The sequence below is a fragment of the Ovis aries genome, chromosome 1 (genome assembly GCF_016772045.2).
Source record: "Ovis aries strain OAR_USU_Benz2616 breed Rambouillet chromosome 1, ARS-UI_Ramb_v3.0, whole genome shotgun sequence".
NCBI classification, from domain to species: Eukaryota; Metazoa; Chordata; class Mammalia; order Artiodactyla; family Bovidae; genus Ovis; species Ovis aries.
This window is the reverse complement of record NC_056054.1, coordinates 31,287,758-31,302,503: the sequence shown is the minus strand read 5'-3', so window position 1 is coordinate 31,302,503 and position 14,746 is coordinate 31,287,758. Positions and strand designations below refer to the sequence as shown.

The window sequence follows — 14,746 nt, the reverse complement described above, 5'->3', positions numbered from 1 at the left end:
ACTTTCTTCTTTATATTTTTAAAATGAAGCCATAAAATTTTGCTTCAGTCGAAAGGAAAGAAATTTTAAAAAAAAATCCTGAAATAAGAGCATCTTTGCTTATAAAATAAAAAGTTAAAAACATAAATGGTATTCTTAATTAAAAAAAAATATTTGTGCTAGAGAAACTTACTGATAACTCTGTAAGGAAAAGCAGGGCCTTTGTGCCTCTGGGAGCTGACATTCATTGAGATTTGGGGTTTGGGGCTGATGTGCTAATTGACTTCTTATCAGAAGAATAAAGATAGATAAAATCTTGTTGTCTGGTGCTTTTAATTAATAGACAAAAGTCAATGTGCATGTTGCTATTTATCAGATATATTACTACTTATTTCTGATTAATAGTTCATATCTGAAAATGGTTCTGAATCACCAATGCTCTAAATATTAACCTATGCCAACTGATAAAAAGGTGGCAGTTTTATGGCTATGACAAGTTTACAGCCCTGTGAAATAAACCAAATTCTGCAGTTAACAGGCTAGCTACTTGTGCAAACAATCCCTAGACATTTTCAACCTGGCATACTATCTCACTGATGCTATCATTAATGAATAATAAATGTTGGTGTGTACTCAATCAACCTAAGAAATTTTACTTTAAGGAAAAAAAATGCTACAAAACTGGATGCTGCTGCTGCTGCCAAGTTGCTTCAGTTGTGTCCGACTCTATGTGACCCCATAGACAGCAGCCCACCAGGCTCTCCCATCCCTGGGATTCTCCAGGCAAGAACACTGGAGTGGGTTGCCATTTTCTTCTCCAGTGCATGAAAGTGAAAAGTGAAAGTGAAGTCGCTCAGTCATGTCTGACTCTTAGCAACCCCATGGACTGCAGCCCACCAGGCTCCTCCATCCTTGGGATTTTCCAGGCAAGAGTACTGGAGTGGGGTGCCATTGCCTTCTTTGACAAAACTGGATAAAGGCATTTAAATGTAGGAAGAGAAACCACAGGGGCTGTACTGTGGCAGACTTCAACATTTGAGGTTGAGGATTAGAGGAAGAACCCTCCAAGAAGAAGGAGGGGTCATTGGCTTACTGGGTAATTAGCAACCTTTCATAAAGATGTATTACTCCTTGCCACAGTCATCTGAGAGTAGGGGTTACCATCATTATCCCAGCTTGAGAGAACCATAACTGAGGCTCAGTAAGGTGAGGTGGCTTGCAACAGGATCATCCAAACCAAAGTTATTGTCCAGTGTTAGCTAACTTAATCTGCCTTTTTGTATTCTTGATGTATGTGAACGCATTTAGGAGTGGTTGATGAAATATTCTCAGGGGGTTCTCTGTTTTCCTTGCAGGTGATTATGTGAAGGCCTTGGAGATGACTAAAGAAACCCAGGGCCAAGGAGCCATTAAGCCAAATTCCGTTTCAGAGAACGATGACGATGTTGAGTGCTCTGGGAGTAGGAGGTAAGCATTTCAGCCCTGCAGTGAGATGAATGTGCTAAGACTGTAAAATACATGTGCTTCTCTGGTGGTCAAGTGGATAAGACTCCATGCTTCCAATGCAAGGGGCGTGGGTTTGATTCCTGGTCAGGGAACTAAGATCACAAATGCTGGCATGGCCAAAAAACGTACAACACAATAGGTCAATGGTCTTTGTATCTTTTCTCCCCATAGAGCAAAGTCAGATTTCTTTAATTCATTTATCTCACATAATGGTAAGTATAAGAAGATACTTGAAACTGTCAGGAGGAATTGCTGAATTTCTGTGGCACATTAGTAATAAGGTATCTTATATACTTGTATTAATGCCATTTGGGTGAAGTGATGATAAACTAATAGAAGTGGTTCAAGGTATGTATGAATAGATGCATTTAGAATCAGGAAGATGCTGGTAATGGGTCTTTTGTGATAACGAAGCAACTTTGGTATGAAACTTCCTGATCTCCTCACTACCCAAGACTGGTGATAGAATGTGTTTTACTTATAATACTTCTATGGATTCTCAATATGTTTTAAATTGAAGTATAGTTGATTCACAACATTAGTTTCAAGTGTACAACACAGAAGATTCAATATTTTTATAGATTATACTCCATTTAAAGTTATTATAAAATACTGGTCATAGTCCCTGTGCTATACATTATATCCTTATATCTTGTATCTTATTTATAGGTAGCAGTTTGTATACCTTAATGCTCTTTCAATCCTCCCCAACCTGCCCTGTCCTCCCCTCTTCTTCCCTCTGGTAACCACTGTTATTGCTGTTCAGTAATTATGTTGTGTCTGACTCTCTGCAACACCATGGACTGCAGCACATCAGGCTTCTCTGTCCTTCACTATAACCCAGAGTTTGCCCCAATTCATGTCCATTGAGTCAGTGATGCCATCTAACCATCTCATCCTCTATTACCCCCTTCTCTTCCTGCCCTCAATCTTTCCCAGCATCAGGGTCTTTCCCAATGAGTCAACTCTTCGCATCAGGTGGCCAAAGTATTGGAGCTTCAGCATCAGTCCTTCCAATGAATAGCCAAGGTTGATTTCCTTTAGGATCGACTGGTTTGATCTCCTTGCTGTTCAAGGGACTCTCAAGAGTCTTCTCCAACACCACAATTGGAAACCATCAATTCTTCGGCATTCAGCCTTCCTTATGGTCCAACTCTCACATCCCTGGTGGCTCAGATGGTAAAGCATCTGTGTACGATGTGGGAGACCTGGGCTCGATCCCTGGGTCAGGAAGATTTCCTGGAGAAGGAAATGGCAACCCACTCCAGTACTCTTGCCTAGAAGATCCCATGGATGGAGGAGCCTGGTGTCCATGGGGTCCCAAAGAGTTGGACACGACTGAGCGACTTCACTTTTCTCACATCCATACATAACTACTGGAAAATCATAGCTTTGACTGTACTGAACTTTGTCAGTAAAGTGAGGTCTCTGCTTTTTAATATGCTGTCTGGGTTTGTCATAGCTTTTCTTCCAGGGAGCAAGTGTCTTTTAATAATTGCGTAGCTGCAGTCACCATCCTCAGTGATTTTGCAGCCCAAGAAAAGAAAATCTGCCACTGTTTCTACTTTTCCCCATCTGTTTGCCATGAAGTGATGGTACTGGAGTCCATAATTTTAATTTTTTGAATGTAGAGTTTAAGTCACCTTTTTCATTCTCCTCTTTCATCCTTCACCAAGAGGCTCTTAAGTTTCTCTTCACTTTCTGCCTTTAGAGTAGTATCATCTGCATACCTGAGGTTGTTGATATTTCTCCAAGCATCTTGATTGCAGCTTGTGATTCATCCAGCCCAGCATTTCACATGATGTACTCAGCACAGAAGTTAAATAAGCTGGGTGACAATATACAGCCTTGATATATATTGTACCCATTTTTGAACCAGTTCACTGTTCCATATCCAGTTCGAACTGTTGCTTCTTGACCTGCATGCAAGTTTCTCAGGAAGCATGTAAGGTGGTCTGGTATTCCCATTTCTTTAAGATTTTCCCACAGTTTGTTGTGATCCACACAATCAAAGGCTTTAACATAGTCAATGAAGCAAAAGTAGAAATTTTTCTGAAGTTCTCTTGCTTTTTCTGTAATCCAACAATGTTGGCAATTTGAACTCTGGTTCACCTGCCTTTTCTAAATCCAGTTCGAACATCTGGAAGTTCTCAGTTCATGTACTGCTTAAACCTAGCTAGAAAGATATTGAGCATGACCTTGCTAGCATGTGAAATAAGCACAATTGTGTGGTAGTTTGAATATTCTTTGGCATTGCCCTTCTTTGGGACTGAAATGAAAACTGAACTTTTCCAGTCTTGTAGCCACTTCTGAGTTCCAAATTTGCTGGCATATTGAGTGCAGCACTTTCACAGCTCATCTTTTAGGATTTGAAATACCTCAACTGGAATTCTATCATGTCTGCTAGCTTTGTTCATAGTAATGCTCCCTAAGGTCCACTTGACTTCACACTCCTGGATGTTTGGCTCTAGGTGAGTGACCACATCGTCATGGTTATCCAGGTCATTAAGAAATTTTTGGTACAGTTCTTCTGTGTATTCTTGCACCTCTTCTTAATCTCTTCTGCTTCTATTAGGTCATTGATATTTCTATCCTTTATTGTGCCCATCTTTGCATGAAATGTTCCCTTGGTATATAATTTTCCTGAAGAGATTTCTAGTCTTTCCCATTCTATTGTTTCCCTTTATATCTTTGCATTATTTACTTAAGGCTTTCTTATCTCTCCTTGCTGTTCTTTGGAACTCTGAATTCAGTTGGGTATATCCTTCCCTTTCTTCTTTGCCTTCCACTTCTCTTCTTTTCTCAGCAATTTGTAAGGCCTCCTCAGGCAACCATTTTGCCTTGTTTCAGTTCTTTTCCCTGGGGATTGTGTTGGTCACCACTTCCTATACAAAATTATGAACCTCCATCCATATTTCTTCAGGCACTCTGTCTCTCAGATCTAATCCCTTGAATCTATTTATCACTTTTACTGTATAATCATAAGGGATTTGATTTAGATCATACCTGAATGGTCTAGTGGTTTTCCCTACTTTCTCCAATTTAAGCCTGAATTTTGCAATAAGGAGTTCATGATCTGAGCCACATTCAGCTCCAGGTCTTGTTTTTGCTGACTGTATAGAACGTCTCCATCTTTGGCTGCAAAGAATATAATCAATCTGATTTTGGTGTTGACCATCTGGTGATGTCCATGTGTAGAGTCATCACTTGTGTTGTTGGAAGAGGGTGTTTGCTATGACCAGTGGGTTCTCTTGGCAAAACTCTGTTAGCCTTTGCCCTGCTTCAGTTCATACTCCCAAGATCAAAGTTGAGTGTTACTCCAGGTATCTCTTGACTTGCTACTTTTGCATTCCAATCCTCTATGATGAAAAGGACATCTTTTGGGGGTATTAATTCTAGAAGATCTTGTAGGTCTTCATAGAACCATTCAGCTTCAGCTTTTCAGCATCAGTGGTTGGGGCATAGACTTGGATTACCATGATGTTGAATGGTTTGCCTTGGAAACGAACCGAGATCATTCTGTCATTTTTGAGACTGCATGCAAGTAATGCATTTTGGAGTCTTTTTGTTGACTATGAGAGGTACTCCATTTCTTCTCAAGAATTCTTGTCCACAGTAGTAGATATAATGGTCATCTGAATTAAATTCACCCATTCCCATCCATTTTAGTTCACTAATTTCTAAAACATAAATGTTTACTCTTGCCATATCCTATTTGACCACATCCAGTTTACCTTGATTCATGGACCTAACATTCTAGGTTCCTACGCAAATTGTTCTTCACAGTATTGGACTTTACTTTCACCACTAGACACATCCACAACAGGGCATCATTTCCACTTTGGCTCAGCCTCTTCATTCTTTCTGGAGCTAGTTCTCCACTATTCCCAAGTAGCATATTGGACACCTACCAACCTGGGGGACTCATCTTCTGCTGTCATTTCTTTTTGCCTTTTCATATTGTTCATGGGGGTTCTCAAGGCAAGAATACTGGTTTGCCATTTCCTTCTCCATTTGACCACATTTTGTCAGAACTCTCCACCATGACCTGTCTTGGGTGGCCCTAAATGGCATGTCTCATAGTTTCATTGAGTTACACAAGTCTAATCCATGTGATTGTTTTGGTTAGTTTTCTGTGATTGCAGTTTTTGTTCTGGAGGCCATGGGATTATATTTCTTCTTCTGTCTGCCCTCTGATGGATAAGAGGCTTGCACAAGCTTCCTGATGGGAGGGACAGGCTGTTGGGGAAACTGGGTCTTCCTCGGGTGGGCAGAGCCATGTTCAGTAACTCTTTAATCCAGTTTTCTGCTGATGGGTGGGGCTGTGCTCCTTCCCTGTTAGTTGTCTGGCCTGAGGTGACCCAGTCCTGGGAGTCTGCAATCCCTGTGTTAGAGGCAGAGGTTCTATGGTAGGGATAATGGCGACCTCCTCCGAGAGGACTTATGCCAACACACCACACCTCCCAGTACTGCTGCTGCCCCTGACCCCATCGCAGGTCACGCCTCTGCAGGAGACCCTCAAACACTCACAGGCAGGTCTGGCTCAGTCTCTTATGGGGCACTGCTCCTTTCCCTTGGGTTCTGGTGTATACAAGGTTTTGTTTGTGCCCTCCAAGAGTCTCTGTTTCCCCTAATCCTGTGGAAGTTCTATAATCCAATCCTGCTGATGTTCAGATTCCCTGGGGATTTCCAGTCCCTTTTCCAGATCCCCAGGTGGGGGAATATGATGTGGAGCCTAGAACCTCCAACAGTAAGAGAACTTCTTTGTTATAATTGTTCTTCAGTTTGTGGGTCACCCATCCGGCAGCTTTATGGTAGGGCTAATGGCAACCCCCTCCAAGAGAATTTATGCCACACATTGTGGCTCCCAGGACTGCTGCTGCCAGTGCCCGGTCCCTGTGTCAGGCCATTGCTGACTCACACCTCTACAGGAGACCCTCAGACACTTACAGGCAGGTCAGTAACCACTGGTTCTCTGTATCTGCAAGTCTGTTTCATTCTTTTACTTATTTTTTATTTCACAGATTCCAGTTGTAAGTGAAAACATACAGTATTTGTCTCTCTGTATGTTTAAGCATAATATTCTCCAAGTTCACCCATGTTGCTGAAAATGGCAAAAATTTCATTTTTTTTATGGCTTAGTATTCTTATGTGTATGTGTGTATGCTACATCTTCTTTATCCATTCATCTGTTTACAGGTACTGAGGTTGCGTCCATATCTTGGCCATTGTAAATAATGTTGCTATGAACATTAGGGTCTGTATATCTTTTTGAATTAGGTGTCTTCATCTTCTTCAGATATACTCAAGAGTGGAACTGCTGGATTATACAACAGTTTTAATTTTTTGAGGAAACTCCATCCTGTTTTCCATAGTAGTGGTAGCAATTTCCATTCCCACCAACAGTGTGAGGGTTCCCTTTCCTCCACATCCTCACCAACATCTTTTGCCATCTTTTTAACAATAGCCATTCTGACTGATGTGAGGTGATATCTCACTGTGCTTTTCATTTGCATTTCCTTGATGATCAGTGATACTGAGCATCTTTCCTTGTGTCTATTGGCTATCTGTTTGTCTCTTTTGAAAAGATGTCTATTTAGGCCTTCTGTCTGTTTTTAATTGAGTTGCTTTTTTTTTTTTCATATTGAGTTTTAAGTTCTTGTTATATATTTTGGATGTTAATCCCTTACCAGACATATCATTTGCAAATATCTTCTCCTATTTAGTAGGTGGTCTTTTGGTCTTGTTAATGTTTTTATTTGCCATGCAAAAGCTTTTAAATTTGAATAGCTCTCATTTGTTTTTGGTTTGCATCCCTTGCCTGAGGAGACAGATCTGGCTCCAAATACAAAAATAAGTAGCAAAAATACAAATAGCAAAATATACAAATCCAAATAGCAAAAATACATTGCTAAGACTTATGTCAAAGAGCCTATGTTTTCTTCTAGTTTTCCAAGCACCACTTATTGAAAATACTGCCTTTTCTCCATTGTATATTCTTGCCTTCTTCGTCATCAGTTAATGGACCATAAGTGTGTGGGTTTGTTTTTCAGCTTTCTATTCTGTTCCATTTCTCTATGTGTCTGTTTTTGTGCCAGTACCATACTCTTTTGATTACTGTAGCTTTGTAGTATATTCCCAATACTTTTACAATTGACATTAACATGTATAGAGGACTTGAGTGTCCCTACCTACCCCTCCAGCCTCTTCTCACACATGCTCAGTCTTCATCTTTGAGATGCAGTCATGATGACCTTTTAATTTCTCTCACTTGCTAAGCTCCCACTGCTGAGTGTTTGCATATGCTACTCCCTCTTCCTGGAATTTTCTTTCCTCTTCTGTGCCCCTTTGTTTAAGTGACTCTTGATATTTCTTCTGATCTCAGCTCAATCATTATTCCCTAGGGAATATTCTCCTAAGTATGTAGTCTTATAGTATTACCATTACCCTTTCTTTAACAGCACTTGTCACAGTTATTAAAAATTCTATATTTATGTGATTCATTAGCTGTCTTCCCTCTTAGATGATTTTCTTCTTTACACTTACCGTTTTTCCTTACCCATGTCATAATGCCAGGCACATGTTAAGATATTTAAAAAAATCTTTTAAATGAATGAAAAGGTAATGGAGAAGGGATAATCAAATGCTACTGGTTTTTGTTTTGTCCTTCTTAGAATGTCAGAGATGGAGAGCAGTCTAGAGATCATTAAACACAGTACCCTCATTTTTAAAAAAGGAAATTGAGGCATAGAGAAGTTAAGTGACTCTCCTAAACTCAATGTGGATTAAGTTCTGAACTTGAAAATCCTCCATTGCCAGGGTAGATTCAAAGAATATCTGTGTATTTAAGCCTATGTGTTGGGTGGGGTGAAAGCCATGCTATAGAGGAGGACTGTTCAAGATGTGTATGGTTGTCTCCATTACTTCTCCAGCATTCAGCACAATGTCTGGTGTTTAGTAGACTGATTGTTAAATGTAAAATATGCAAAGGGGGAGGGTCAAGGGAGGAATCTGTTAATAAATTAACTTTCTCTCACTAAATGAGAACAAACATGGAAACAGGGTAGAAGCAAATATTAATTTTTGTTTGTACATACTTTTTATAGTGTTTACTTAATTTTACCACCTGCTTGTAAAAACATGTGCATATGTTGCCATAAAAACTATTTCACAAACAAAAGATCAGAGTACCTAGCACCTCGTAGGTATCCATAATTTTGTGTCAAATATGAATCTGTATCACTGCCATTATAAATATATTGTTTTAATTTCAAAAGAAAATAGTGAAAAAATGTATGAAGATGTCTACAAAACAAAGAGCAACCACCCAAAGATAGAGCAAGTTTCTCTTTTTCTTGACTTCATACCTAAGGGTATTTCCTGCTAGTCTGGGAAAACTGAGGTTTAGGAAATGACCTCCATCACTACCCACTCCATCTTTAGGGAAGATTTTCATAGAGAGTGGAGATAAGCTGTTGTAATAAAATAGTTATCAGTAGGTTATTTGTAATTGTATATAATCATATCTTGTAATTTTTAAGCATGCTGCTTTTTCTTTTGAGAAAATGTCCATCTCCCCAAGTAGAAGACTTTGATATTGCATTAGGGAGTAAGTGAGAAAGAATAAATAAATAGCAATAAAATGCTTCAGTTTTTTTCCAGGAAGAAATCAATGGTTATGATTTACCTGTGTCTTTTCATTTACCTGTGTCTTTTCAAGCTAATGAGGCTATCTCTGGAATTGGGGCTTAATTTAATATGTAATAATTCAGTGTTATCAATATTTGCTCAAATGGGGATTATTAATCAAATTCAGTTATTAGGGGTACATTGTGGGAAGGAAAATAGCAGTCAAAAGCAAAAGTTTGAAGGTTGAAAGGAAAATAGGGCATTTATGCTGGGTGGGATGATGTGGGTGAATCATCCACTTTCCCTAACCTTTCCCCCACCCCCCAAAATCAGGGCATATTTGGACAAATTTTAATCATTAAGCAGGCAGTCAGTGTAGCATCACTGTTATATTATCATCCCATAAGTTAAAGATCAGTGATATGAATCTCAGGAGCCAGGAATTTCACTAATGTATAGGTCCCTGAGTCATGGTCTCTAAAAGGAAGACTTTGCTCCATAAACTCTGTAAAATAAAGACCATTTGGAGTAGGTGAAAGTTTGTATTGAAATGTAATAATTTCCTTCATAGCTGGTATGTGCTAATTCCTATCAGAATCTAAAAAAAGAACATACGGCTTGACAAGGTATTTTCCTGCTCTTCTTTAAGTGGGTCTGTTTTATTAATAGTAATGAGACTGAAGTCTCTGATCTATTTTACTACAGCAGCTTCCCATCCCCAGTACTCTCTCAAACAGTATTTATGTTTGTAAATATGTTTATGTGTTATATGTTTATGTTTATGTTATTTATATTTTCTGATTCCTCTTAGTTCAGATGGAAAAGCATCACTTAAAAGACTGCAGAAGTTCTTCAAGAAAGAAAAGGGTAGATTTAAAGTGAAGAAAATCAATTCAAAAGAAAATATAAGGTAAAAGTCCCTTTTTATTTCTCTTTCTAGGAGAGGATTAGCAGTGCCACCCTGGTAGTTACACAGCTGTTAGTCTCCATCCTGTTCTAGTGAAAGGGGTACCAGATGCTAAAACCAAAGCCCTGGTTATCACCTACCTCCTCCTTGCCAGTATTGAGTGCCTCTCACACACACATGCTAGTGAGAAAGTGACAATGTCCTTTTTGAAAAATTGACAAGGGAAGATTGTGAACAAAAAGGTAGAGGGAAAGTCTTAAAAAGTCCAGGAAAGGAACTTCTTCATCATTGTTGGCATATATTCCTGTTGTTACTACTGAGCATTACGTTATTAATTACATTCTTTTGGAGAAGGCAATGGCACCCCACTCCAGTACTCTTGCCTGGAAAATCCCATGGACGGAGGAGCCTGGTGGGCTGCAGTCCATGGGGTCGCTGAGGGTCGGACACAACTGAGCGACTTCACTTTCACTTTTCACTTTCATGCATTGGAGAAGGAAATGGCAACCCACTCCAGTGTTCTTGCCTGGAGAATCCCAGGGATGGGAGAGCCTGGTGGGCTGCTGTCTATGGGGTCACACAGAGTCGGACACGACTGAAGTAACTTTGCAGCAGCAGCATGCTTTCTCAGTCCTACAGGCTCCAGTGGTTTTTGTCTACACTTCCATATTCTAATTTGCCTCTCTTGAGAGAGGTAGTGTGTGGAGAGGGGAGATGAACTTTTCAGCTGAACGGTCCATGTATCTCAGTCTTAGCTCTGGAAGGGACCCTCCATGTTCACCCTAGCTAATTACTGATGGGAACTGGGAATGTTACAATTCATGTGTAGGAGAGACTGGATTCTGGATTCTCATTTCAGCTCTTCCATTTATTCAGTGTGAAACTATGGGCAAGTCACTTCCATTTTGCATCCATAGGGACCGCATTTCTTTTAGCTTATAATAGGAGATTGCGTGGTCTCTGAAGGCACTTCAGAGAGGGAGGGAGAGAAACATAGACATAGATCTGTATTTTATGAGGGCACGGGATGGTAAAATAATTTGCCCCCGGTCACTACATATGTTGACATGGAATTTGTTATTTTACCTTGAAGTTCTTTTCAATGATAAAACCTTAAAGCAACATGAATTTAAGTCTAACTGTATGTTGGATCTAGATCTACCAAGAGATTTATACAGTATATGAGGTTTACAAATTGCAGCCCTAAACATGGAAGACAGAGTCTAGTCCTAGTGGCCGGTGAGACCCTTAAAGGCACACCCTGACCTTAGCAGGTTACATGCTTCTGACAAAAATTATTAGCATGGTGCCTGCAGCCCCTTAAAAATTTAATCCAGGTGAGAATGCTGATGTTTTATGCATGTAAATGTGACTTCCTTTTTCTTAGAACTATTCAGTGACTGTTTATGACTTTTAGAACAAATATCCAATCCTTTTTCATTGCAAGTAAATACCATTATGGCAGTCCCCTTCCTACTTGTCCAGCTCCATCTTACTCAGATTTACTCTCAGCTCCACCCCATAACACACACCCTATATGTACACCATGGTATTTCATGCCTCCTTGCTTTTAACCATGATATCCATAGGTCTGAAACGCATCTGCGCTCCTCTATCTTCCTTTGATTATCAGAGTTCTAGTCTTCTCTTAAAATTTGGTCAAATATTATCCCTTCTGTGATGCATTCCGTGAATCCCAAACCTGTATTACCAGTTTCTTTTCTGCGTTTCCAAAACATCCTGTGCAAATCTTATAAGATCTATTACAAGAAATCCTTTTCCTTACAGTCAGAGAATCTCGGGGTAAGAAGGGTCCATATTGCCTAGTACAACCCACTACACAAGCTTCTCTGGAGCTATTCCTAAGAGGCCAAATCTCTGTGTCTGCACACCTCTATAAAGATAAATTCACTACATTCAGGGGAAAATCTACCATTTTTAGTAAGGTCTGAAAAGATTTTTTTCCCCTTAAATTTTGCAAAAATTTGCCTCTTTACCTTAATTTTTCAATTATTGCCATAGAGACATACCAAGATAACACAGAACTTTATTTACCTTTTGTTGCCAGGCCCATAGGACTGAGCTTAAATTAGTTGCTTAAAACACATGAATTTTTCCCCTACCATATCATACTTCTTTCCATGTGGTCTCCTTAACTATGAGATTTGAGGAAAACTGGACAATCTACTTAGCCAAGTGTCCTCTCCTACTTGGCACATTTACCATCTTCCATCTCCGTCTGGCCTGGCATTCTCCCCTTAAGTCACCTCTCTGTTTAAACCTGTACATAGTCAAGAGTCCAGCATCTCCAGAGGGTCATCTTTCTCACCTTGTGTCCCACACACTGGATATATCTGACTGGCATCCTGGAAGGTTAGAAAGGAGAAATAGGATCCTGTGGACAGAGAAGAGCTGTGGGAGAGCCTGAGACTGTCCCATTAGGAAAGTGGGTAAGGATGGTCACTGGGGATAAATAAGCTCATTTACAGGAAGGGGAGAGGTGATCAGAATAAAGCTGCAGGGAAGGTTTGCTTCATATTGACATTTTTTCCCCAAAAGCATCCAAATCAAGAAACCTAGTCATCACTATGTTGTTTGAGATGTTATCAATGAACATTTCTGAATATGGCTTTTCCCTTAATCCTTTGTGTCTTTTGTCAATTAACAGGGCATTTTCCCTTTCGCTGCCTGATTTAGGTAAGTGACATTCACTTATTGCTGGAACAAAATTACTCAGCACTGACGTTTTCAGTCTAAGAAAGAAGTAGTAATCCTCTCTGAATTCCACATGTAATGAAAAATTGATACATTAAAATCAAGGAAGATATTTTACATCATAGTCTTACTTACTTTGGGGAAGATGGGTGACATTTCTCAAGTGCCTCCTATAGACCAGGCGCCCCTTAATATCTAAGAAATAGATGCATTATCCGTTTGTAGGAAGACTCTCAGACTAACATCCCTATTTTAGTGACCTAGGATTTGTACTCGTCTCTGAATACACAAAGTGTGTGCGTTTTACATTTTGCCACAGTCAGCTCACCCGAATTAAGACACAGTAATTTGAACATGAACACTTCCCAATATACATACTAACTGAATCAAGGGTGAGTCACTAGAATATTGTTTGCTTTGCTATAAAAGGAATAGTGCACAAATTAGCACAGTGCCTGACATATAGTGTGCTCACTCTCAATCACATTCTGTAAGTTGAATGTGTCAATGAGGGAGGGCCATGTGTTTTGTTGTTTGTTAGGTTTAGTTTATGGGCTCTAGTGATAGAGGCTACTTTGATTTTACTCTGCTTGGCAATTATAGTGTATTTTATATTCCACAAATATGAGTTTGCTGCACTAAATAACAAATAATTATATAAACCTGGTATAATTACATCTCCTAAAATAATCCTTGGTCTATTTTTTTAAAAGTCTACTTAGTACTGCTACTGGTGCTAAGTCGCTTCAGTCGTGTCCGACTTTGTGCGACCCCATAGACGGCAGCCTACCAGGTTCCCTCATCCTTGGGATTCTCCAGGCAAGAACACTGGAGTGGGTTGCCATTTCCTTCTCCAATGCATGAAAGTGAAAAGTGAAAGTGAAGTCGCTCGGTCATGTCCGACTCTGTGCGACCCCATGGACTGCAGCCCACCAGGCTCCACCGTCCATGGGATTTTCCAGGCAAGAGTACTGGAGTGGGGTGCCATTACAGGCATGCATTTTACCTCCATCCAGATTTATGAATAATTGAACATGAATTGTGAATAATTATGCCAAAAGGTTTCTAACTAGTTCAAGTGGTAAGTCACTTGAACGTTATGGAGTTCTATGTAGAGCGCTAAGGAATGTGAATATCCTAAACTGAAAATGTCTAATTATGATTATGTACTAAGTTAGGTTCAATTTTACACAGGATTATTACAAAGAAGCAGTTGTCAATGGTTTGAAATAAAAATCATGGAAGAACATTAATGTCTATTAAGTTGGTGTTTTCCCCTTGAAATTCAGCCCTCTCTTATTCTAGCAGTGCAACATCTTTGTCCAGTTCCAGGTTGATGGGAACCCAGTCTAAAATGAGCCCTTCAGCAACTCATATTTTTTAGAAAGTTGCATGAAATCAAATTGATATAAATATTTATGCATGTATTTCAGATACCAGGACATCTCTTTTCTAATCCTCAGTTGAATTTTTCCCAAATGGATTCTTCTTTTATTCCTTGATCCTTTCAGCCTATCTATAGTCTATGGTCAGATTTTGATAAAACAGGTTCAGAGATACATGTGGAAAAGTAATTGTGTATAATTTGTAAAGTCAGGGATTGTATAAACTGTATCAAATAACAGACTATTTTCATCCTATCTTGATGCTAGAACTTAGGTCTCAGGAAGCTATTATCTACGATGATGTGGCCATAAATGGGAAACAGCCAAAGTAAGTCAATTTACTGCACTGGTCATCTCTGCTGGTGTTTAACCCATTTCCTGATGTTTTGTTAACTATGGTCAGAGGACCATCTCTTTAGATCCTTGGGTGAAAAGTCAAGTTGTAATATATTGCTTCCACTAGGAAGGGGGAACAATGAAGAATGCAGATGACCTAACAGTGGTAGGTGTTTCAAAACTCACTGGAGCTTTGTTTCTTACCTTTGAATCTATCACCTTGAAACTCATTTCAATACAACACTTACTTAATAGCCTCCTATGGAGGATGGCAAGCACCAGCTGGCAG

General features: G+C 39.5%; 1 protein-coding gene across 8 annotated transcripts in view; it reads left to right on the top strand.

The window, feature by feature from the left end:
* The window catches only part of FYB2 (FYN binding protein 2), a 132,451-nt gene that overhangs the window by 99,565 nt on the left and 18,140 nt on the right, over window positions 1-14,746 (top strand). For all 8 annotated transcript variants that reach the window (XM_060409649.1, XM_060409627.1, XM_060409638.1 and 5 more), the window contains exons 10-13: window positions 1,335-1,446; window positions 9,926-10,024; window positions 12,690-12,718; window positions 14,389-14,449. In XM_060409649.1, coding sequence (XP_060265632.1) covers window positions 1,335-1,446; window positions 9,926-10,024; window positions 12,690-12,718; window positions 14,389-14,449 — 301 coding nt within the window. The remainder of the gene's footprint in view (window positions 1-1,334; window positions 1,447-9,925; window positions 10,025-12,689; window positions 12,719-14,388; window positions 14,450-14,746) is intronic.